At 42.5% G+C, this 23,525-nt stretch overlaps 1 protein-coding gene across 6 annotated transcripts in view; it reads right to left on the reverse strand.

Annotated features, from left to right (window-relative positions):
• Positions 1-23,525, reverse strand: part of LPP (LIM domain containing preferred translocation partner in lipoma) — a 325,524-nt gene that overhangs the window by 34,294 nt on the left and 267,705 nt on the right. For all 6 annotated transcript variants that reach the window (XM_027685929.1, XM_027685925.1, XM_027685928.1 and 3 more), the window contains one exon: positions 8,374-8,543. In XM_027685929.1, coding sequence (XP_027541730.1) covers positions 8,374-8,543 — 170 coding nt within the window. The remainder of the gene's footprint in view (positions 1-8,373; positions 8,544-23,525) is intronic.

The raw sequence follows: 23,525 nt of genomic DNA on the forward strand, positions 1-23,525 counted from the left end.
AGCTCAAGTGGCACACTGCAAGAGGCTGCTGGCCTCTCTGGCACACAGGTTTGCAAACTGCTGTCTGGACTGAAGGAAGAGGGCATCTGGAACTGAGAGTGAGACAAGACTTTGTTCTCTGCAACGCTGCTGAGGGGAAACCATACCTGCTCAATCCAAACACACCCATTCCATGACAGATTCAGCTCTGTTACCCACAGATATTGCAGCCTGGTTGCAAGGCCTATGCTTTACCAGCAGCTCTGCACAGGAGCAGTGGTGAACAAAACTGTTTATTTACTTCAATGAGTTCTCATTTTTTAATGTCTGGACATTGCAGCACTTTGACATTACTGCATTAGAAAGGACAGAGCTTCCTAATACACAGATCTGATGGAACCGTACACCTAAATTACAGGCCCAATTTCAAATAAATCACAGCCTTTCCAAAATAATTGTCTTCAGCAGTTTGAATTGACAAATAACTATGCAGGGTTACAAGCAAGCAGTAGGACTTCATAGAAAGGAACACTGTCATGATATCTCCCACCCTCCTGGGTTTTTCAAGAGCCCTCACTCAGCTTTCAGCTGCTTGTTCATATTCATGTCCAGGCTCTAAACAGCAGTGGTTAGAAGAGGGGAAGAAAAGAAAAGTAGCTCCTTCACCTGAAGATCTTTGCAGGCCGAACTGCAACTAGAAAATTGGTAGAAACTAGGTAGAAAACTGGGACATGGAAAACCTGAGCTGTACAGTGCAGGATGTGTTTGTGGTCCTGGATAGGTCACTCAAGTTCAAAACAGGAAGAAGCAGGACTAGAAAACACTTTCAGGTCTGCCCTTGCCTAGATTTTAATTGTTTTTAAAAGATGTTTACCACACCTGTCCTTGAAGGCTTCCAGCAATGGAGATCCATGCTCTAAACAAACTGCATTTAATTTTCTTAGGGTCAGATCTCCATCTGCAATATGGAAGCAATGCCGTTGCCTTTTCCCTAGACTTGCTGTTTACCAAGAAGGTCTTTGGAGGCAGATACTGTCATTCACTGACAGTGAATGAGAGTTTATTAAAGTGGGACCTCTAGATGCTACTTGGGTAGCAAAGGGTGAAAATAGCAAGTAGTTTACTGACGAGGTGGTGAAATACAATTGAAAGAAAAGAGATGAATGCTGTAAACACAGGATGTGACTTGCCATCTAATACCCATCTACACCTGGTTGTAAATGAGGAAGATTTTCCTGCTACCACAAAGATGTTGGTGAGTAAGACTTTATTCTTTCCTTATAAGCTGTTTCTTCTAAGTCGCAAAGGCAGACAAGTGTTGGGATACCTTCTACAGGGAAGGCTCAACACATCTAAAAGTCACTGCTGAATGACTTCACCAACCCTTCAACTGCAGTATGATCCATAAGCGGATGTATAGCCAGGAGTCATAAAATCCCATTAGTCCTGTGGAAAAAGAGACTATTTTCTTCCAAAGAATATACAGTTGGTCAGTGGAATTCACCCTGCAAGGTGAGAAATTCACTGAATGGCAGCAGCTGGTCCTTCACAATATCATCATTTCAGTCACTAAGAACTCCCTCCAGAAAACTGCCCATGGTATAGTTTTTCTAGATTATACATGTCAAATCAATGCATAGTTCATATAATCAAAATATGAAAAATGCTTCTAATTATAAAACCACAAGGCAGAGACAAGAAAACAATTCAAGTTGTTATGGGTGTCAGCACATGGAGGAGGAAAGATCAGGATTCCTGCATTCTAGCAAGTCATCACAAAGGTCTCAAGCAAGCCTAATAAGGACATATTTTTAACTATGGCCTATGAAAAAGAATGGGAAGTGATCCATCCCTAGCAAAACTTCTCACCACCAAAACATCACTGAACTACTTCATCAGCACTTCAAGCCCAATCTTCCAACACAGATTTATCTATTAAAATGCTGTCCAGCACTACAGTAACTTTTCCAGAAATATCCCCCTCATAACACTACCAGCATTGGTAGCATCGAGTTTCTCTACCTCCACAATCCATAGCTGGTCTTCCTCTAAAGCAACACGCTAGCCAGCTTTCTGGAAAGTCAATTATACCAAGGTATATTGCTCTCACAGAATCCATCGCCAAGGTGAGCCCAGTGCAATTCTTGGCAGGGCTCATCTTCATTGTCTTCCAAGAGCACTATGAATTTTCTCTCTTACAGGCTTGGTTTGTCCTCTGTCCCTGTTGGAAAGCAAGATGAATTGGCCCTGTCTTCTTTAATATTAGCCTCTGGGTCTCCACAGAGGAGTTCCTATATAGAATTACCTCATCATCTCGTTCTCTACTTTCTTTGTAAATCCAGTTTAGAAAGGAGGTTATTGATCACTGGTGACTCCCCCACCCATCCCTGCACAGGAACCTTTTCCCTCATCTCATAACAAAATAAGAGGCATGACCCATCTCCTATAACAGCTAGGAGGCCACTTAAAAAACAGATGCAGGCTTTCAGAGGGTCAGCTAAGTTCAGCTGTCCCAGTTCTGACAGAAGCTGCTTCATCGACATATTCTCTCTCACACACATTTTTGTATCTCCTAGACTTGGACTCCTGGAAGCTCCAGGTGCAGCTTATGCAAGAGTATCCCATCCTCCTCTATCTATGCCCTGATTGCACAAGACCATTTACCACTCAAAGTAGTAGCGTTGACCTTACGGCCACCAATCCTCCAACTTCCATCTGTATCTTTTTTATCAACTGTTGCTGGGTGGTATCAATAGAAAGGGCCATAACTCTTAAGGGATTTATTAATTTTTCACTTTTACAAATGATCAGTTTACCAGAAGGAACAGTCTTCCCTTGCCACAATATTTTTCCAAAGGAATTCCCAACTGGGCCTAGACTGTCAAAATTATCAAAACTAATAATCAATAGGAATAAAACACACCTGTAAGCAAACCAAAAACTCTTGACCTGTTTTTTGTCTGCTATGCCCATAGACCACTTCTGTTGTGGGTAAGAAATACCCAGGGCAGGAGCCTGCTGCTGCCTGGCACAGCCCAGCTGCATCTCTCTGCTACAGGAGCTGAGACTTAATGTTTTTCGATCTGCGGGTCACAGGTTCAGCTCCCTGCTGCCGATGACTCACACAGGAGCACCAACTAAAACTAGCAACACCAGCTCTTTTCTAGGAGAGGACTGAAGAGAAGCATTGATCTCAATGAAATATTTCCAGGGCAGAAAAATTCCATCACATAAAGAGTGCGTGACTTCTCTTTAGTTTATTTTATATTTTTGTTCCAGTTGTCATTTTGAATTCAAACTCTTTGGAAAGCAGGCATAATAGTCTTAATGATCCCATTGAGCAGTTTAAATTCAAATTGTGGAGCACTCGCAATACCATGCTGGCAGCACTTTCCATAAATTACTCTCAAATTCAATACGTTGCTTGACAAAAACAAGAATAAAAGGCTTTCTACTTTAAAAAGAAGAAAACTTGTATCATAAAAAAAAAAATCTTTAAATTATAGTTTCTCTTTTCTGGTCCAATTTAAATTGTTATATAGTTGCTAAATTAGTGCTGTAATCCCTGCTTACAAATTGCAGAATTATTTTTTAAAAATAGATGTAGTTTTACTGCAGGGATCAACCTTATACTTTAGACCATATGTGCTGGAGGAAGCTGCTCTTGCACAGCCTTCAACCAAACACACTCACGTGCCCACACAGGGTGAGGTTTACAATACCAGTCACATTGAAGCCAACAGCAGTCTTACCAGAGACTTCAATTAGCACAAATTGAGTTAACACTGACATTTCAGAATTATTTGTAAATTCAAGCTTTCCCAGGATGCTCAATGGCACCAGTGGCCCTAGTCATACCATTTCTTAAAAGATCAGCATTTCTCTTGTGTTCTTTTCTGAACTATCTTCTCCTACTGAACTACAGCCACTGATAGGCCAGGAAGTTAGACACTTGTAAGAGAGAAAAACCTCTAAGATATACTGTTTTTTTTCCCCTCACAGAACAAGTAACTGGGGGGAAAAGAAAAAAAACAGTGGATCACTATGGTCCTGACTTTAAAGCTACAGAAAAGCAGTAATCAGGACATGACTTCCAAGCACAATTCTTCCTCCTTAAAGCTCTTTCACAGCTTTAGTACTATGGAAAGATGAACTTCACCTGTAAAATCCTTGTAAGTGATCTTTGAGGATGGGTTTAAGGTCATGTCATCAATATCTCCCAGCACACAGCAGAAACAGGGAACCTCAATCCCTGGCTCTCCATAGGGCACTGCAGAGCATACCAACCATTTTCCCCCACTCTAGCTAGACAGACACAAGAGTTTCTTTCTTCCCCTTAAATCGCTCATCGTTTCTTACCCACTACTTCTCTGAACTCTTTCAGCTGACTCAGGAAATTTCTGCTTTCCTGTACCCTTCCCGATCACACCATGGTCCTCCCCTCAGGTGGGTCACATTGACTTGGACACAAACAGAAGAAACCCTCAGAGGCCAGGAGCATCTGCAAGATCTCTCCGTGTCCTGTGTTAACTGCAGGAGCTCAGTCCTTCTCAGCCCTCAGCCTCAGAGTTTGTATCTCCAACTGCCAACCACCAGGCTGCCAGGAGAGGGGATAAAGAACAGAGGAGAATTTCCATGTCCTGGAGGAAGTTATCTGGACATCAAAGAACATCCCATTCACAAAACAGCAGCATCACTCTTGCCAGACTGGTGTGTCTGGTTAACCTTGTGTTCAGTCCTTATGATAACACGGTATTTGGAAAGCAGACAGCTGGCACTGCTCTAACATCTTGCTTTTCAGTCTTTTATAACAACAATTCCAATGATACTACTTTTAACCTTTTCCTTGCTCTGAGTCCAGTGCTAAAAATCTCTTCCACTGCTTAGAGAAAGCAAACCAAATGGTTTTTTGTTGGTAATTTGCTCTGTAAGGGAGGGAAAAAATATACTGATAACATACTGCAGACACAGCATTCAGCACGTGCACAGCAGTACACTGGTTACACTGGAACCCCTATCATGATATTTCAGATGTTACTTCACTGTCGTAATGACTAGGAAACATCTGTCTCCTATTAACACTTTAGTTTTTACAGTTGCTTTTAGTTCAGCAGAAGTGTCTTAATGGAGAAGACTGGTACTCTTTTAGAAATAACATCAATAATGAAAGAATCCTTGGACGCAGAGCAAAACCAGCAAACACATTGGCAACAGAACTCGCTGCACTCATAAGATGTAACAGGAAATGATAGTGATGGGCTTTTGGGGGGCAAGAGCTGTGGTGGGAAAGAAATTAACTCTGGTACTCAAATTCCCATTAGGAAAAATATTTATTTTCAAACAGATCTCCTTAGATGTTATTTCAGACTTTTGGGGAATTTCATCTTAACTGGGTCACTGATAAATAAAACCAGAAACAAAAACAAAGAAAAGCCCTTCTGCAGGCTATTTAGGCTTGGTATTGACTAACCAGTAATTAAATACAGCTCTTCACAGTAATCTTAATTATGGCTTCATTGCACCACAACTAAGAAGAGTCGCATAACAAACTGAGAAGATTAGCCAATTCTAATTGTTGAAAAACATTTATTTTTATTTTTGTGCATAGTTTTTGTGTGTGTAAGGCCACAAGTCATACAAGTGAATTACTAAAAAATAATCAAATACTTCAATAATTTATATATCACAACTAGGCAAGTACTATAGTTTATTTTCATTATATAAATGAAGTCTCCATGGCTTGCATCAGAGGTCAAGAGTTTTGGATTTGGGAAAATGGAGATGTGTGCTAGAAATCAGTGTGAGTTAGGTAGACCAGTAAACAAGTTTCATTGAATTAGTCAGACTTATGCCAGCTGAAAACCCTGTTTTCTCAGTTGGCCACTGCCATGAATTAGTTGTGCAGTCTTGGGCTAATCACACAGGCTGCACCTTTCATGGGAATTAGGTCCAGAGGTATCTAAGCCTAGGCACTTCAGTCCCATTGACTTCCTACAGTTCTAGGGTTCCTAGTATCCAAGCTGTTTTCTGATCATAGGACTTGAAAAAGTTCAAAAAAAATAATAATAAAAAAATCTTAGGCCACAATTCAGCAGAATCCCTAAGCACAGGCTAGATTTTAAGCAGGTCATTAACTCTCATTGAGTTCAGTATAACTGCATCACACATCTAAAGGCATCTAAAGACAAAAGCATTCAGACTGTGCCTCATCAATTTAAGGGTCCCCAATTCATCTGCAAGAAGAATCTGCAAGCCTAGCTCAAGGCTTCAGTGTACTTAGGCATTCATTATCCTTCTGAAGCCAATGCAGACCTCATTCCACTGAAAAATCAATGAGACATATGCTCTAGGACACAAATTCCTCAGGCCCAAAGCCAGTAGCATGGCAGGTGCCTAGATCCCTTGTAGATCTGGCTTTCGGCACAGTCAAGTCCTGAGCTTTCTGAAAGGTTCTCAGACTTAGGCTTCCAACGCTTGCTTCTTCCACATTTAAGAGTTTAATGTGTGCTCAGCTTTTTGGTTTTTTCTTTACTGCCTCAGATTGCCAGATTCCAGCTTCCCATTTCCCACTCACAGTACCAGCTGTCCAGCTACACATACACAGCCCCATCAGCATTGCCATCCTTTCCCCTGCATGTGCAGCAGCAGATGGATCCAGACGTGTTTTGGGTTAAGTCCATAACCAGGTTTTTGTGGACTGCATGGATAAACACTTAAGGGCCCCTTCTGGTTATATAAAAAGAAGCTATTAAACGTTTACTCTTTCCTCTGTACTCAGAGCTGCAAAGCCATATCACAGAATGTACAAACGCAGATGCAACCAGGCAATTATCGTTCCTTTATCCCTTAAATAGATAGAAGATAAATTTGAAAGAAAATGAGGAACAGAATCCTTCTCCCTTTCCTTTTTTATCCTTTTATCTCCCAATGTAGGAAGTTTACTGAACCCTTGCCAACAATTCACTCAGGCTAATGAAGTGTATAAGTAATGGGATTAAATAATCTTAAACCATTACTACAGTGTCTAATGCAGATGTTTTCCCAAACTAAAGCAGATGAGTGGTGAAGAATGCGTGCTTGATTTAAAAAAGAGGAAAAGAAAGTATCAATCTGCAAGCAGATAAAGTCAATTCCAGCCTGAAGTCAATGAAATGTTTAATTCCAGTTACATAAAGTTGCTCCGATTATATTATGAATGCACCTTCCTAAAAGTCTGCAGTGCTTTCCACATGGTCAAACTTGCCACAAAATGAACCTTAAATTTTTTATGGTGCAATCATTTTAGTGCAAACAAAAATAGAAATGATTCAAAAGATAGATATTCCATCAAAAGATCATTTAGCTTTTAAAAACAAATTAACAAGGCCCATCTATCACTGCCATTGTATAGAAGACAGAATCTGCCCTTTTTATATTCAATATTTCAGTAATAATCCCACTGTAAAGGCTCTGGAAAAATAGGAAGAACAATGGGATATCGGTGGCATTTCCAAAAATACATATTATTGCTCTAATTATTACTGGAATGCAGAAACATCAAGAAAAGCATAACTTTTTACTTTCAGAAGTGCAAGTCCAATTCTGCAAGGGTCTCAGGCCCAGTGTCTATAAGTACTTAGAACTGGACGCTTAGAGAAAGACCTATCAATGCTCCAAGAATGTTTTGGTGCTTGTCTTACTCTAAGATACAAGGATTATCCTCATATACTGGATGCTTAGGTCACACCAAGGTAAGGCCTCAGGCACATTACCTGATGTTTCTTTAATTTGCACCTGTGCAATTGGTTCCAGCAGCTCTTACAGGAGCCCCTCACAAGATGCAGCTCCTCAGAGCAACTGTTAATTGTTTTCTTTAAGACCTAGTTGGAGGCATGAAATGAAATTTTAAGGCAAGGTAAGCTTCAAAAGATATCTAATCCGAAGACTCCTAGTTCAGTAGAAAAACTTCCATCAAGCAATGTAAAGGCCTTTATTTTAGAAGTTTCTCTGCTCTCTTGCATCCCACCTCCTTAATCTTAGTGGGCACCACAGTCTGTAAACTTTTTGGTATCAGGTTTCCCAATACTGAAAACTAAGGACAACATTACTGCTAAAAAATCACTGCATCGTCTGCTCCTTACAGAAATGAAAAATGACAAAAAGCATCTATTTCCCCTGCTGTGCTTTCCCCTGTCCCACTTCTTTTCGGAGACACGTCAGACCAGGAAAAGAGATTCATCCAGTAAGCTGAAAAGATCAGAGTTCTTCTGAAGACCATGGAAAAACCTGGTGCCCACGGTACTGCCACAGGATTGTCAGATTTTAACTGTAAGGTAACTCTACAGCAATGAAGGAAATCAATGTTTCCAATGTCTGTGCATTAAAGTCAGGGCACAAAGAAGAACAGGTACTTACAATATAGCAGGGTTCACAGTAGGCTTTCTTCTCCACTGCATAGAAAGGCTGTCCCCTCAGCTTGCTTTTGCACATCATGCAGGTGAAACACTCCACATGGAAGACCTGGTCCATGGCTGTGCAACCGGTGCCTTCTCCAACAACATTCTCCCCACAGCGGGCACAGCGGCCTGTCAGCAAAGGGAATGGATGTGAGTCAAAGCAAGCTCTTGGTCTCAGCTGCAGAGAAGGTCCTTCCACACACCTGTGCTGCACAGGTGTAAGGGGGACACAGCAGCTCAAACAACAGAGGAGCAATTTGTGCCACTGCTGGCAAAGATCCACCACTGCTGTAAGGCACTCTGGTGCTGGCCCATAAGAAAAGATCTAGAAAGGACTGAAACTGGCTCCCAAGACTGCACTGATATCAGTTCTGCTGCTGCTAGCCAGTGTTCACTGTAAGGAGTCTGAGCCTCAGATACAAACCACCCAGCTATTACCTAACCCAGCTATATACTCATCCTCAGCTCGTCAGTTAGATGTGATAAACCTGTTCCTAAAGCTTTGGCCTCCACATTAAAGGATTTTGTGGTAGGATGCCTCATAAAAGCTGCCTGGTGGTAGCAGAGTTGCTACCATTTAAAGAGTAGTTTTTGCTTGTACAGCTTAAACCAATTCTCTCAATGAAGCCAATTACTTTTTTTTCTGTTCAAACATTAATAAGGTTTAAGATATTGTGTCTATTTAAAGCACAGAAACTATTCCTAAGGAAACTGATGTATGGATACTTTATTCTTACCATCCTTCAAAAAAGGTGTATCAGAACCTGCTTGTAAAGACTCTAAGTACAGACAAGCCTTAAGAGCTCTGTCTGTTTCTGAAAAAGGTCCCTAATGTCACACAGAAATGAATAACAAAAAATCTGCAGGCACACACACATATACAAAAGGCTTCCTGCCTTGTTCAGATTGTTGTTAAAAATGTTATGTGGCAGACAGATTTCAAGTGAAGACAAGATTTTCTTAGATCATGGGAAAGACATTTTCCTAGGAAAGCTTGTGGTGCAGAGATGATGGAAGAGGTGGGTGGAAGGCACACCCTTGCCATTTTTCTCTGTCATTCAAGTTCTGGAAAATGGAGATAGCCCGTGCAGGTCTGATGTCCTTAACCAATGATCAGTGTTGAAAATGGAAGGTATTAAGGACAACCTCAGACACCCTATGCAGGAGAAACCCACCAAAGGTAATAGAGCAACTGTGGTCTGGGACACTGCCCCACTCAAAATGGTACTGTCCAGTTTCAGACTGACTGTGGTGTCTCCAGTCATGGGGCCCTGCACTTCTTGAAGGCTCCATGGGTAGAGTGGTACAATCACTGAGGGTGGGAAGGAGGGGAAGGGAAGCAAGAGCTGAGGTACAAGCAGGAAAGCAGACTGAGTTCAGTATAGAATTATTCACAAACGCATACACAAATAATATGTATCTGATAATAATTAAATAATCCAGCAACAATACGATGTTCTCTCATACCACAGTCTGTGTTTATTGGGCTTTTCAAGCATATATTGCACAACTTCCTTAAAGGACTTGGACATGTCTTGTCATCCCAAGAGCAGGGCTGCTGTCCTTAGGCAGTGCACTGTCAACATCCCTCACAACTTCTTTCCTGCTTGTCCCAGACTCCAGTAAGCTACATTCAGGGAACAAAGCATGTAAGCTACTTTTGGATCCCTCAGGATGTGGCAGGATGATATATATACACATTTGAGATATATTAGGAAAGCTTGGAAAAAAACCCAGATCGTTATGATTTGCTACAATGGCATAACTGTAGTTGGCTTTATACAGGACAGACAGTTCCTGACACAAACAGCTCCCAGCCTGAGCAATGTGGAGAGAGAAGTCACCAGATGAATCCAGACAAGCCTGGAAAGCCCCCAAAAAGGAATTAATAATGCTGTACGTGAACTTAACTTTCTTCAGCATTTGTTGTTAGTGTTTTGATTGACAGTGTTGTGCTTTAATTACTCCACTGTAGCACTTGTAGTGAGGACTCCTTTTTTATGAGCAGAGAAGGAATGCAGGTTTCCCACCATGGTGGTGAGGCTACAGAGCATGGGGGAAGAACGGAAAAAACCACGAGGACTAGGAAGCAAACCCAAACCCAGTGGACAGAATCACAGGAGCAGCACTGCACTGGAAGGAGGCAGAAGACACCTACTGTGTACACCACAGGAGCTGCATGTACCACGAGAGAGCACCACTCAGTCCTGCATGTGGACAAGACCAAGCGTGCTCCAGGGCCTTCTCCAAACGTCTCGTGTAGCTGGGCTGTAATACGAAGAGACGTCTGGGGAGCAGTTAATATCTCTATATATAAAACATGAAATTGAAAGCCATTAGTGTATTACTTTACACAGTGTTTTTCCAGAGGGAATATTCCGCTGAAGAATTTATTTTCCCTAGTGTGCCATTCTGCGATCATCCGGTATTATTTTTATGAGGCATTTGGACATGGAATAATGTAGTGTCTATGCAAACACTTCTCAGCTTTCTTTGTTAACATCCGAGCAGAACATGTGGGAATCTTTTCTTCCTCTCCTCCTCCTCTTCTCACATTCATAATTTAGCCAGCTCTGGTATACTTCAGCATTTATCTTCCTCTTTGAGCAGGCATCTCTCCATTTGCTGAAGAAGCTGTCTACCTGTAGACCATACTTCTGGCTGTACCTGTGCTGGGAGATCTGGGTCTGTTTCCTAACTCAAATACATCCTCTTGTACTCTCTGACAAGTCACTCAGTGCCTTTGTACCTCTGTCCTCTCTTCCAGCAAAGGGTACAAAGATATCTTCTCTGTCTCCCAAAGGTGTCCTGAGGCTACATTCCTCCATAACTCTGAGGCATTCCCCAGTTAACTACTGGTGGTCAGATACAAACCAAAGAGTAGTGTAACACAGGTCTTGGCCAACTTCTCCTCTTTAAGTTGGTTTCCTTAGGCTTTCCTTCCTCTTCCTGGGTTTTTCCACAGAAGATTCCCATTCAGGCAGCGACAGACTTAACCTGTCTACATTTTTGAGAAGTCCAGTTTCTGCGATTAAGTACACAGACAGAAATACTCCTGTAAACTGTCACACAGGAAAGCTTAAAGAAAGCTTCCTTTTTTATAAGTTTATATGCAAATTATAACACTGTGGCCTTGAGCAAACCATGTTTTTCATGAGACATGGCCACTCCAGTGAGAATCAAAACACAAGCTCTGTGCCTAGCAATTCTCCCAGCTGACTCACCCAAAAGGTAAAAGCAAATAAGCCAAAATATTCAAATTTGGGAGCTTACAGTTAGGTGGCTGGATCCATGTGAAGGTATGTGGATATATACACAACCGATCTGGCTTGAAGTGATGTGACCACTGGAGACTGCACCTTCTGCAGAACTCACAAGACTTCTGCAAAAGCTGGTCTCTTCTCCCAACTCCTGCATCTTGCTCAAATTTAGTTGAAAATGGCTATTATTTTCAAGTGTTAGTGAGGGAGGAATTGACAAGCAGACAGGCACATGCACACAGGCAGTGTGATTGCACAAGCCTCATTTCCTTAGAAAACCAGAAAAACCCCACTAAAAACAATGTATCTATCATTATGTCTGATAAAAACAAAACAAAGGTCTGCTTTTCCTGCTTGCCAGTTACCAACAGTGAAGGTATTTGTGGTTGGGCTCACCACAATTAAGTGCCCACACATGTTCCCTATTTTAATATTTTCATACTGGCTGAAATAACCCAGTCTGTTGTGTGCAGAATACCCGTTAGTGAATACAGAACAAGTTGCACTGCTTATTGGGAAAGAAGTAGCAAAGTTTGCAAGACTCAAGAACAAACAGATTGCACAAAAAAAGATTACACAAATAATCTAAGAGAAAAATAGCAGGCAGCGTATTACAGTAGAAACACAGAACAACGTGACCCATTTGCTTCCCACAGAGACAAACAGCACTTAAAAGGCAGCTTAAAGACAAAGGACAAAATTAGCACTAAACTGCATGAAGATGAAAATATGTCATTTCAACATTCTTCTTTTGCCCCTTCAGCCCTTTTTAGATCCTTTTTCAAGATCACTTCAGCAAGACTAGAAGGCGATATGTTGGCAGCAAGCCTGGGAGACCGGAGTCCTCTATTTTTGCATGAAAGAGGTTCATAACCTTGGCTGTGCCATGACCTTCCTTCAGCATTGCCCGGCTGCCACATGTTGGTCTTACCTTGAGGGGACACACAGAAGTGTCCACAGAGGCTTCCCTGCTGAAAATGCCACCATAAATGAGCGGATCACATGGAAACTCTCCAGCAGCTGAAAGGATACATCAGCTACTATACTTTATTCTGAAACCTCCTCATTTACTGTCTTCTATTGTGTAAAAAATTTGAAATATTGCAAATCTGAAGGAAGAGGAGAAAGGGAGGAGAGGAGCTCATATTGCTCATGATGCCATGTTCTAACTTCTCATTATTTTATTACTATTATTACATGTTTTTTGCCTATACCACCACAGATCCTGGAACAGTCCCATTGTGCTGGATATTGGAAAAACAGAGAATTCAAAGAAGGGACCAACTACAGGAGTTTACAATCTAATACAAGCACTAACAACCGGGTAGAGATAGGAAATAGAAGGAAGCAATCAGACAAAACAGTCAGCAAGGAAAACTGTGGTCTCAGCACTCTAAATGTTTTATTATTGACAGGGAGTCTGTAGACAGCCCAGCAAAGGAAAAGGTTAAGGGAGAATTTGAAAGAGGACCCGGAGGGACTTTAAAGGAAGTTTAATGGGATACTTCTGAGGGAAGGACAAACACAGAACAAAAGGGAATGTAAGTGCTTGAAGACTGAACATAGGCACCTTCAGATGGGAAGGATGAGTTGGTATGTCACTAGAGAATACTAGAGGAAAAAGTGTGGGAATAGGTCATTACAGGTCATGCAGGTAAAGACATGAAGCTTCTGTTTGATATGATGCAGAAATGAAACCAGAGGAGAGACATTCAGGAGCTGGAGTCAATGATCCTTGTGGGTCCCTTGCAACTCAGGATATTCTATGATTGCACAATTAAGAGGCAGGAACGATCTGGCCTAAGTTACAGCTAGAGAGTTATTTCTGCAGCTAGCTGAGCATGAACAGGGAGAAATCGCATTTTTTGAAAAGGATGTTGCAGAGATTCAAGGTCACTGGAGCTTGGATGCAGGTTTTATCTGTGAAGATGAATAGAAAAGGCCATAATCTGAGCTGTTACTCAGCCAGAGTTTTAAGATTTAGCCAGAAACTGGGCGCAATCTTGAGATAAGGAATTAGATACCGGCCGTCCAACCTTATCTGGGATATGTGTCACTTTTAAACATCAGATTAAGAATGTGAGCCAATCAAACATCCACCACTGGATGGATGATGGAATAGGTATATGCCATACTAATGCTTATGGCATAATATTCTCATAGCAATCACACTGGAGCCAAAGACAGAGGTAAGGTAACTCCATCCAGCTTGCCTGAGATGCTCCTGTTTGCCCATTCAAAGACTGCATTAGCCTTTTTTAGGCTACAGCATTATTTATCTGTCATACCTACTTAGACACTAAGCCACTGGGGGCACTGGCTGTCTCCTGCTATGTGATGTACAGTGCCTAACATAGGCAACTCAGGCAATAACTACAGATGTCAAGAGTAAAGAAAGCAGAGAAAAAAATGTGGAAACCTCTCCACAAAAGGTTTAAATTAATGAATTCAAAGCATGCATTCTACATATAGAAGAGATAGGGGATAATTTTCTGATAAAAGCATCAAAGTAGGAAGGTTTTGCATTTGCTGAAATGTGGGGAAAAAACGTTGATATCTCAAAAAACTTGGCTTGATGGAAAAAACTGTTTCCCACCTAACTGTACTGTGGGAATATACCACAAGGTCATATCCTCAGTGTCTATCAATTACACAATTTCCCTTGATCAGCTAAGTGTATTCCCCGGTTGTTACTGCAGCCCTGATACACTATGCAAGAAAGAACTAAAAAAATAAAGCATGCTGCCGTTACAAAACTGTACCAAGAGCATTTTTACAATACATAAATACATTGAACAAAATATCTCACTAAAAGTTTCCCTGGCAGCCTCAAGACACCCAGTATTTCCGCTGTGTTATTTTTCTAATCATCTCTGTTTAGAGTTCGCCAGCGAATGCATTTTAGAGATTCATGACACATTCTGCTTTTGGATGGCTTTGAATCAGCTGGCAGTAAATGTGGAAAAATCATTATTCCTAATGAAGAAATATTGATGACAAAACAGCATTTCGAGGACAACGTTGACCATAAGTCAACAGTGTAGGAAGACTTTCCCCTCTCTCCCTCCTCTTTCCTAATGACTTTTATCCAAGGATTTTCAAACATTTCCTAAGCATGTGGGATTCCTCAGGACACCTATGTCAGACAGGCACAATTATTTCATTTTAAAGGGATACAGAAGCAGAAATTGATCCATTAGGATAACAGTTTAACAGCAGCCCTTAACTGCCAGTACACCTTAATCAAGTTAAGCCTCAATGTTAAGAGCTTCTGCCAACTCCGAAGCACCCAACAGGTTCTGGGTTCTTTGATTCATCCAAATGGAATAAAATAGGAATCTCTGATCCACAAGAGAGGGTTTATTCTCTTCCTGCAGAGCATGGGAGGTATGTGTCTGTGATCACGCTAGAGAAAGATGCATTGGTCCTATTTGTCCCAGAGTGATTCTGACACTTTGGCACTCAGGGCACTTCAGTAATGCTACAAAGAGAGACCCAAAGGCATTTTGTAGGAAAGTATGTTATTTTGCTCATCTTATCCTTGCTTTCCTTACCTATCTCTTTTTTGCTTTTTATCTCATACTTTTGACTTAGTGGGAAGCCCTTGGCAATGGTTTATTGTGCCAGGATCCAAGCTTGAAGTATCACCACTTGACAGGAGCAGGCTGTATGCATCAGTTGTCTTACACAGCCTTTGGACAAGAGACAGATCAATCTTAATTCCCTCTTCTTCAGCAGACGTCAGAAAACACAATCTTTCACAGTAAACAGAGCTTCATGCTGCAGTGTGTGCCTGAAACACTTCATAAATTAAATCCAAGGCCGTGATTTAACTACTGTGTCCTGGTTATTCTGCTTTAACTGTGTTGCACTTGTACTCCAGATGTACAGGTCCCTGCAGTGACCTACTTGTCACTTGTACTGTACGGCACTGAGCAGTAGCTGTACTCTTGTGTTGTTTGCATCTTTTTCCTCCGACCACAATACAAATTCATATTCTCACTTTGCTTGGCTGCAAACCTGACACATTCTCGATATGCCCCAGAGGTCCCATTCCACACCACACAGCAAATGCACTGCAACTGTGCAGGCTCACTGTGCCAACACTTCACCGTACCTTTTCAAACACTTCTCCATGCTGCTCACCACACGTTTACTGTCTCAGCCGATCATTAGCCCTTATGGTGAATCTTTCCAACACCCCAGGGAAGGTAAGGACTGGCAGGACACCCAACATGCAGGTAGGGAACTTGAGACCCACACAGGTTAAATAACTCTCCAAGGGTCACACAAGAAGTTTATGATGGAGCCGGGAACTGAAACCATATCTTCTCAATCCCAGTCTAGTTTCTTTAACCACAAGACCATCTTTGAAAAGGCTTGATGGTGAGAACGTCTTGCAGCTTGAAAACTTCTCCATTTCAAAGGGAGCTCACAGCATCAGTCCTGCTGGAATCCTCTCCCCAGGAGGAGGAATGTGCTCCCTGTGCAGACCACGCCATCACTCTCTGGCAGCCTGGCTGAGCCATGTAGCAACAGAGCACACAGAGTTTTGTGCCTCTGCTACTGTCCTCTGTTTAATGACACAGAAGGAAAGGCCTCTGCTTCCTTCAGCATCCATGTGGTGATCCTTTACACATCTACACCATCCTCTCCTCAACTCCCTGGGACAACAGAGACAATTTAGCTTGTTTCTGATATAAAGAAGAAAACAATGAGAGATACCTTCCTAAATTATTGCAACCACAAAAAAAAAAAGGTTTGGAGAGGAGCACACCTGATTTTCCCACAAAGCTATAAAAATTCAAGTTGAACAGGATCCTGAGAAGTCACGAAACTCTCTTACTGCCTCGAAGGCAGGGTCAGCTCTCTCTACAGCATTCTTGACAGATACTTGTTGAACCTGTTCCCAAGGACCTCCAGCAACAGAGATTTCACCAACCACTTGGGCAAAAAATCTCAGCAAGTACCCAACTGTACCACTAGTGAGCCCTTCTGCCATCCAAGCACAATGCCCCTCTCAGCAAGCTCAGCCAATGCCTTTTTCCTCTATTCATCATGGACAGAAAGAACACAGATAGGCTTGGTTTGATCTACACCATTTGTACAGGACCAAATGAAAGATGCCCCTGCTCGCAGGGAAGTGTGACCATGAGCCCCACACATCGATGAGGTACCAGTCCCCAACTCGGGTGATCTGCAGTGAGTGTGCCAGCCCAGTGGGGGTCAGTGATGCTCTACAGTATTTAAGGTCCCAGATAGGTTTTTTGCAGCATGCTTTGCTATTTTTTTTGTTGCTGTTGTTACATTGTGTCAACTTTTTGGCACGTGTTTTACCATGTGCGAACGGGTTGAAACAGAGCCTCCCTAACATCTGGAGACAAAAGAAAGGGGGTGAAAAAAAGAATGCGAGAGAGGAAACATTCCTCCCTTTGCTAATCGATCAAGGAAATGCAAGGGAGAGAGTAAAATGTACTTTACTTCCTTTATAAATGTTTCCTTTAATGCTGATGAAAGTTGCCAGATGACAAAGACAACAGTTGTATATCCACTGAAGGGCCCCAGCTCGGGAAGCAGAGGAGAGAGCTGTCAGTGCAGCTTTGCCAGGCGGTCTCAGCCAGGGCACAGGGGATTGTCCCTGGAAGCCACAGCAATTCATCCTCCAGCTAATCTCCCCCGGGCTCTCCAACACTGCAAACAGGCTGCCTGTCCCCTGTTGTGTCCTGGGCACTCCCTGCTACCTGCTTCCCTTTCCTACTGCTCCCAGCCCAGGCTGAACACTAGGCATGGATATGGTAAAGAAAAGTAGTTTTAAGTTGTAAGTGTAGAGTTGGATGGAAAGAAGTAACATTTCATAATTACTTTCCTTTTTTTTTTCTAATTAAAAACATGTTTGTGTTTGTGGGTAAGATTTTCAAAGCACCAATTTCCACAAAAATCCCTGGCCAACAAACAGCTAACTAAGGTGTGAAATCACATCATTTTGTAAAAGGAAAAAAATTTTAAAAATTCATACTTTCACAGAAGTCCTCCACCATCCTGTGCCATCACTCCTCTCCTTCACGGCAAACTGATCACATATAACAAGTTGGAAAAACAAGCAACATGGAAACCTCTTTTTTTTCCCAAATAAAAATCTTTTATTTACCTTCCATAGGAAAATGAGAGTTTTTAAAACAAAAACTACTTTTCTCCTTGGAACACATCACTAATGTTGAAATCCTATTTTTCTGTGAGATGTTACCAATACATGGCATCTAGGGAACCACCTCGGCAACTCTGTACTGAGGGAAGGTGAGGCTATCAGCTAAGTTCTAATGGGGCTCGCAGAAAACCTCTCTCTGGGCAACTTATGCCAAAGCTGATTCTGTGGGGTTTTGCCCCTTCTGGGAAGGAACTTAGCGAGGAAAACAGCTGCTGTCAGAGCTCTAGGTCAGACAAATTTTGGCAGTTCTGGTGATCCCAACAGCAACAGCCACTGAGCCAGGTCGCTTTGCACTTACACTTGTAAAGCCATGTTGCACGATGAACCCTGGACAGTGGAAATACCAAACATATGACAGCACACAAGGTGAGCAACCATGCTTGTCTGAATCTCCTGCAGGGAAAAGCAGGATAGGAGGCAGAAATCACTCCTCCTCCCACTCTCATCAGGGGTGATGGGCAGGGGGGCATTACCTGGGCTATCCCCTAACCTGCTGGGCTTGCTCTGTAATGCTGCACCACATTTCAGGATCCTCTTTTGGAAAGCCATAAAAAAATACCTTGCAATTACTAGGAGGGCCAATGGCGGAAGCCCCAGCCGGCAGCTATGAGGGGCCAGCTCTCCCCAGCCTGTCTGGGTCCTCTCACAGGTGTCACTCTGAGTGTGCTGTCCCATCCTGCCCCCACACTGACCCAGGAGATTAGATTTGCTGGTAGAGCAGTGAAGGGTAGTATCAGGAGCTGCTGCACCAACCCTCTATGCAAGTGATGGCTGTAAAACAGAGCAGATCTGGAGGCCAGACGAGCTGGTCTCCTCAGATGGGTGTTTGTTGTGCAATAGTTCATGCATCTTTTCCCACCCACTCCTCCAGGTGGGGAGGACCAGCAACTGGCTGCCCACAGGCTCATGTTGCTGTTCAGTGCAAATATGCCTTAAACATAGATCAAATCCTCCTTAGCTCTTGCTTTTTTAAGAGCTGAACCGAGAGTGCAGTCAGAAGGGACCAGCTAAGACTCACACTGACATAGATAGCAGCAGCCTGTATGTCTAGGTCAAAAATGAGTTGTCTTTTACTGTACTGTCAAAGGACTACAGTTAGGTTTGCCACTTCCAGCATGAAAGCAGTCTCAGGAAGCCCAAGCAATGGGGCACAGCTCTGTGCTGTCAGGTGCAGAACAAAGACACAGTAAACACTGTAACCTTTCCAAAAGAAAAGTTACATCTCTACCTCCAACTGTGTCCATGTTGCATAAGGGCACTTCAAACAATTTCTGTCCCCCTGCCCAGCCAATCCATTTCAGGATTGTCCAGGACAGGCGCCATCAGTGTGTTCACCAGACTCAAGCCCAGCCAAAAATCACATCCGCTGCTGGGCATGAATGACTCAATTCACTCTTCCATAGCCTGGCTGTGCTCCAGCTGGTATTCGGCAGCTTGTCTCTGCCTTGTGGCATCACTGGGAGGGTGGTGGCATAAAGTGATTTTTACCAAAGGCTCTGTTCAGTGGTGAAGGTGAAAACGCCTGAGTAATGGCAAAGTTTTGAGTCGGAGATGGTTGCTGTGCCATTGGCTCTGGCCTACCAACCTGGCATGTCTCCTGCATGCTTGCCTGGGGAAAAACGTCTGACAAGAAAACACAAAACAGGAAGGGAACCTGTCTCCCCCCTGCCAAAAGTGAAAAAAAGGAAAAAAAAAAGTGGGGAAAGGCTGGATCCAACAAAGAGTAGAGTCCTGAACAAATGGCAGCTCTCATAGGCCTAGCAAGTTTGAGGTCTGGAGTTTTCAAAGGTGTTTGGCTGCATCAGAAGAAGATGTCACATCAAATTTCAACCAGCACCTCATTTATTTAAGGTCTTCTGAAAACCCTGCCTTTCACAACCCGGCACCAGCCCCAAAGTTCCTTGCTGTTTTGAAACATGTGCTGTCTGCCTTTTGACAGCAGCCCTGCCATAAATCACATCCCTCAGGCACCGGAAATCACCTCACCTGTATGCTGAGCATCCACTGTCCCTTGCAATGAATTCCATCACTCCAAATTTCTCAGCAGCTGGAATCAATGAACACTGGTTTTTTTCTGATTAAAGCAACCTACTGGACAGAGGTTTCCTTCTTCACCCCCAAATCTGAGAATTCTCCAACCAGGTACAAGGTCCAATATTTGTTTACTCTCTTGGACAAGTAAAAGGAACTTTAGAACCCGTGATGGAGAAACACTCTGATCCTGCAGGGGACATGCAACATTTTTTCCTATTCAGGATGAGCACACATGTCATAACCTAAAATGTGATATTGTATTGAGAGCAAAAGTCCTTTTAAAATATCATTTGATGCTGGTGACACTGTATTTATTAGACTGACGTAATAAAGCAATCATTATAATTCTGTTCATCCTTTGGGTCATGGGACCTGCTTTTACTGGCTGGGGAAGACAAAAGGTAATACTGATAACTCTCTAATTTCAAAATGACCTGTGGCACATGCTTCAGCTGGAGCCCATGATGGAGCACTATGATATCAAGTATCCATGGATCACTATTCTCACCTGATAGTCACATTCTCAGAGCTTGCTGGAAAAGGATATTAAAGTTTTCCTGCTTGGCCTCCATTACAAGTGAATTAGTGTAAGAGATGAGATACATATTTATAACAATTATTATTTTATTTAAAGAAAGGATGTAGAAAATCCATCTGCACAATTGCATGTGTCACTCTCACACATCCTACAGCTTTTGATTCAAAATTAGCAAGGCTTAAAAAATAATAAGCTAAAAAAAACCCTCATGCCATAAAGCCAAGCTCTTAAGTGGCCCATAAGACTGATCTGTTTGAGATGGTGGTTTAGACTCTAGGGCCTGTTGAATAACAGTAGGAGACATGAGAATTGTGGGTACTGATCCATATTTATCATGATACAGGCTGTTCTGACATTTAATCTTAAGCCCTCTATGGGAAGGCTCTGATGTTGACCAGCATCTACACGGGCGCGCTCAATGTATTACTCATCACACTTCTAAGACGGGAGGTTCTTCCTAAATTGGCTTCCATGCGAAGGGCACCAACCCCTGCCTCCTGAATTATTCACAGAATTCTTGACCTGAAGAATTTGTGCCCATGGAAACTGAAACCCCCAAAGCTTTCCCTCCCCGTGACAGGGCTGAACCAATCGGAAAGGACTGATCCGATATCCAGAGCTCGTGATGAGTTCTGCCAGTCCAACGTTCTTGAGCGGGCATTAGGAAAGGCCATCAGCAGTGGGGATTGTAGGTGTTTGCCAAAAAAAATCAGTGTTAAAAAAGTCCTGAACATGCTGTACCAGTGACGGCAACCTCTGTATGAGTAAGTTGGCAAATGGTTGTGCTCTGAACTTTCAGATGCTCTTTGCTGGTTTCCTACATACCTGGGAGTTCACTGTGAGAACGGTAGGTGTATCTAATCCTTATTAAGTACTTTGGTATGACAGTAGGGAAAACTGATGAACTTGTTTACATGTGATAACAGAACCATTAGAAATCCACTAGACCTCCAAATTTAGATCTGAGGTACTTGTAGAGACACTCAGTTTATCCCAAGCCTGATTTTAGCTGATGTAAACTTAGTCAACTTAGTGTACTTTGGAATTTATATGACCAAACCCAGAAAGCCAATGCTGGTTTAAGTCAGTTGGTTTCCATTTGCACATAAAATGATGCAACTTTATTATGTTGACAAAGTCAGATGTGATGGGTAGAAGGGAACCTATTATTCACACCCCAGCATAGGAAACAGCGTGGGAGACTTTTGTCCCAGTGAAAGGCTACAACTTACAAAAGCCTTCAAAACACAACTGCAGCAACCTGAGACTCAATGCAACTGAGATTTCAAACATTTTGGAAATAGTTCTCATTGTTTTCCATTGGTCTAAGCATCCCCTTTGCAGCCTCTGCACAGATGAGGATCTACAAAACAAAATGCATTATGTAGCTTGTGGGAAGTCTACAAACCATGTTCTAGACCAGATGACTTCAGACAGACTTCAGATCCATGTCCAAACATTAGAACACCTGCAAAAAAGTCTGAATTCCAGTACTGGTACAAGAGAAAGTCAAAGCAGCCCCTCCATAAGAAAAAGAGACTGGCATTTTGTAAACACAGACTGAAGACTTATGAACTTCTTTTCATGCAGATGAGCCCTGTGTGAGGTATTAAGGGTTACCATGGGATATTCCTATCTAAGAGGGACACAACATTAGTAAATTGCCATGGGAAAACAATATTAATACATCATTTTACAGCGTTATTTCTCCTGCATATTGTTTTGTTCTCCTCTGTCCCCAGAGCACAAGCATGAAGCCACTGCACACACTGATCTCCTGAGAGTTTAGGCAAGATTTACTCAGCCAGACCTCTAGCCAAGCTGATGTCAGTTGGAGAATCTTCTAGTCAACACACACCTATTGAGATGTGACCCACTATGTGTCACAATTAGACCATGCTCCAAAACATCACTCTGTAAAATGTTGTTTGTTCTTCTGAACAGTTGCAATTTTCCTAGGCCAGAACAGCTCTTCAAATCAGACATTTGCTGGATGCACACCATTTTTACTTGCTGCCTAGCAGCTGTTATTCATAGTATCAGGACTTTGGTCATTTACAAAGGACTCAAGGTCACAGGTCAGTCACCTTGTCTTCCCTCCTTAAATAAAAGAAAGTTGTGCTGCAAAGTGCAATAGGCAACAAGATCGTGTGTGAACACTTGCAACTGTACAAAACAGAAGGAAGCAGAATCTGGCAGACTTGCAAACAGCTTAGTTACGGCTCCTCATCCACATGCCTTGCTGTAATCAGAGCAAAGAAAAAACAGAATAACCACCAAGATCCCAAGACTAATTGGCTTTCTATGATGTATTGTTTTTGTTTAAAAGACCAAGCCACACTTAGGTCAATGGGCCTATGAACAAAGTCCTTTACTCATGACCAGGCATGACCAGGGCTAGCTCAGGGCACAGATCTGTAACCCCAGAACAGCAATGTCCCTCTGCCCTAAGTTTGGAGTTGGCCTCTTTTCCAATGCCTTTCTCTGACCCTCATGCTGAGATTCCTGAAACTCATGTTACCTGTGCAGTTTTTCACCTAAGCCCTCAAAACCTGAAAGTTTGTGTCTGCCCTGCGTGAGTGAACAGAGCAGTTTCCATTCCTCACTCAATTTAGAGACAGCAGTGCAGAAAGAGACCAAAAGAGTTTAAATGACAAGCTTTCACTAGGAGCTGGCCATATAACTGACAGAGACCTTCTGGCTCTCCTCAGCTGCCCTTCTGAAGGAGGGATGCCATGGAGATGGCATCAGCTGTGCACATCTGCAGTGCACATGCTCCACTTTCTTCACCTTTTGAATTCTGCCTGTGAAAAAACAGTAGAAATAAATCTGACCATAAACAACTCCATTTTTTGGTCCCCTCCCTTTCTTTTTGTCTTGCATGGAAATTGAGGTTATGGTTGCTTTGGCATCAGTAGTGGCCTAATGGTACTACACAAGCACAGCACACTGAAGCCTGTGCTTTGCCATTTTATCTTTAGAAGAAGACAATGTTTTTAGGCATATACAGATAAATGATGGAATATTTAAAAATGTCCCACTCAAACATCTACTGCTTTAGCCATACCCTCCCC

This window comes from Neopelma chrysocephalum, unplaced genomic scaffold, assembly GCF_003984885.1.
Source record: "Neopelma chrysocephalum unplaced genomic scaffold, ASM398488v2 Primary Assembly neopelma1_69, whole genome shotgun sequence".
Taxonomy (NCBI): Eukaryota; Metazoa; Chordata; class Aves; order Passeriformes; family Pipridae; genus Neopelma; species Neopelma chrysocephalum.